The sequence below is a fragment of the Dipodomys ordii genome, unplaced genomic scaffold (assembly GCF_000151885.1).
Source record: "Dipodomys ordii isolate 6190 unplaced genomic scaffold, Dord_2.0 Scaffold162, whole genome shotgun sequence".
In the NCBI taxonomy this organism is placed as follows: domain Eukaryota; kingdom Metazoa; phylum Chordata; class Mammalia; order Rodentia; family Heteromyidae; genus Dipodomys; species Dipodomys ordii.
In genome coordinates this window covers 43,920-46,863 of record NW_012267378.1, presented here as the reverse complement: position 1 = coordinate 46,863, position 2,944 = coordinate 43,920, and the positions used below count along the sequence as shown (strand labels likewise).

The 2,944-nt window shown below is 34.3% G+C and overlaps 1 protein-coding gene across 1 annotated transcript in view; it reads right to left on the bottom strand.

Moving 5' to 3' along the window:
• Positions 1-2,122: 2,122 nt before the first annotated feature.
• The window catches only part of LOC105998361 (BBSome-interacting protein 1-like), a 2,324-nt gene continuing 1,502 nt past the window's right edge, over positions 2,123-2,944 (bottom strand). The window contains exon 2 of the mRNA XM_013033046.1: positions 2,123-2,172. Within this exon, the coding sequence (XP_012888500.1) occupies positions 2,123-2,172 (50 nt within the window). The remainder of the gene's footprint in view (positions 2,173-2,944) is intronic.

Here is a 2,944-nt window from a genome sequence, read left to right as displayed (position 1 = left end):
TTCCAAATTTTTGGTGGTTAATTAGAGATAAGAGTGTCACAGACTGTCCTACTTGGGCTGGTTCAAATTAGAATCCTCAGATTTCAGTTGCCTGAGTAGCTAGGATTATAAGCCTGAGCCGCTGGCACCTGGCTGAACTGTCTTCTCTTAAAAGAATTTGAGAGAGACACATGTTTTATCTCATATGTGGAGGCTAGATCTAATTTATAAATATGCAAATAAACATATACAGGGATGTATATAAGAACTCACAAATATATTAACTAAAGTATGATATATCAGGGGAGAATTCAAATGGTGTAATTCCTTAGAAAACTCACAGTATGACAAAATAAATACCAGGAAACTGGTCCTGGAAAGGTGTGGGAGGGAGGTCAGGAGAGAGGAGCTGATGAGAGAAGAGAGGAAGAGGGGGATGTAGGAATGACATTCAGTGCATCGTTATTAAAACAGGGAAATTGAGGGGAAAGGTGGGGGTGGGAAGGAAGAGTGATGAAAGGGGTGATATCAACCAAGAAACATGGATTAACTGATTTGTTGAATGGTACTCCATTGTGCAACTACTTAAAGATAGTAAAATGTAATTTTAAATATTTAAGAGGTCCAGGAAAAGGCATTAAAGCAAACAAGGAGATATATTTTTGAAATTTTTCGAAAATAAGATGTACCATTCAAGTGCACATATTTACATTGTTTGGTATATATACATTCACATTTTTTCTTTTAATATTTTTAAATATACAAAAAAAGGACTTACAACATTTCCATATGTGCAAGATAATGAACTTTCATCATGTCCTCCTCCTCTTGTTTTTCTTATGAAGCAAGCTGAAGGAACCATATTCTTAACTTCCAGAGACTGGAATTCATGTTCCATCTGAGTATTTTTATGGTTCCATATTGCTATGGTCCCATAAGTCAGAAGAGAACTACTATGCCATGAAAAATGTTTTTTAGTGCTAGCAATACACCTTTAGCTACTTTCATGTAATATTAACCAATTAATAGGGCAAAAATAAGAAAAAAATCTGCATACCTGGACAATATAGATTTCTCAATTTATTAAAAATTTTTTTATTAGAAAGAGGGCAGAGAGGTGGAACAAGAATGGAGGGAGAGAGGATGAGTAAAAAGTAAACTGTAATGTGTGTGTAGGAATGGGAGAGGGAAAAATGGGGAAAAAATGAAAATGACACTGATCAAGGATTGTATTCATAACTGGACTTATGGAATTGTAACACCTTTCTACAACTTCTTAATAGTAACAAAAACAAGTTTATTAAAAGCTTTTTGAGAATATTTATAATGCCACATAGTCTTCCATTATTTGGTATTTGTTAATGTCATTCTTTTTAGGGACCTTCTACCTCAGGAGCTCAGCATATTCAAAGGATAAAAGGAAAGAGATTTTTAAAAATATAGTTGAATAATGGAAAATATGACCTTACTTTTCTCTATTTACAGATGGCTCTTGTGTTTCACAGGTAGGAAATCTTAGATGTGACGTGTTCATTCATTGTATTATCTTGCTGGATCATGCTATGTCAGCAGAAAGTTAGAAATCCAATTCTTTATTCATTCACAATAGAATTCCATTTTATTTATTGAGGAACTTACCAGTCTAGAGGTACTGATTTACTTTAGGAGACTCCAGCTCCACTTCATTAATTTTTATTAGGTATTATTATTTACTATTTTATTAATTATTATTATATTTATTTTTATTAGGTAATATGAAAGCTCAACATAACTACCTTTGCAAGTTAAAGTTGATCTTAAAATTCAGGTTTTCAATAAATATGTAAAGATCCTTTTTATATAAATGTTGCATTTAGTTACTTGTGACTGTTAAAATTGATAATGAATGAATTGATAATTGAATGATAATTCAAAATTATAAAAACATGGCTTGAGTGAAAGAAAATCCTATAAAATGTGTCCAAGTTTGTATTTAATACTAGTGTATAAGTTCACAAGTGTCCTCAATTTTGATTATTGGTACCAAAAGGAATACTCAGTTTTATTAGCATGTGCTATTTTCGGTATAGAGATGCAGAATATGTTTATGCAATTATTATGTAATTTGAAAGGCAGTGTCTTCTCTGGAGTGCTGGGTTATTGGTCAATGGGTTATTTGCCCTTGTTCTTTTACTGCCATTTCTTTTTTTTTTAATTGTGAAAATACTGTACAGAGGGATTACAATTACATGGGTAAGATAATGAGCACATTTCTTATCAAGCGTTGTAGCCTCCTCCTTTGTTTACCCTTCCCATCCCTTCGTATCCCCCCCCACGCCCCCGTCCCCCCATCAAAGTTGTAAAGCTTGTTTTTCGACATAACAACTTGTACATCTCATTGTTGCAATGGGTCCTCCTGTATCCCTGTTTTAACAATTTGTTTTTTCCCTTCCCCTCCACATATACCAACATCATATATAGTGAAAGCAGGGGTTGTACCATGGGGCAGGGACATACAAGGCAACAAAGACATAATCTTACAATATGTTAGAAACAATCGCATGAAAGATCTCTCTCTCTCTCTCTCACTCTCTCTTTTTGTCAGTCGTGGGGCTTGAGCTCTAGGCCTGGGAGCTGTCCCTGAACAATTCAGCTCAAGGCTCATGCTCTACCACTTGAGCCATCAAGCCACTTCTAGTTTTCTGGTGTTGGTTTTTTTTCAATTGTGATTAAGTGATTACATAATTTCCCAAATTTCACAGTATTGTGGGATAATGATGCTCATTTAAAGTCACAAACTCATTCTAACTTTCCTGGAGCGAATTGTTTATCATGTTCTATAACATATAACGGTGTACACATATACACCATACATGTGATCAGCAGCATGGGGTTATTTAGTAGTGATTGGACCAGATGAGTGGAAGTTCTTTGTTTCTTAAGTCCTGTTAATTTTGTTGTATCACCTAACATTTTGGATTTAACA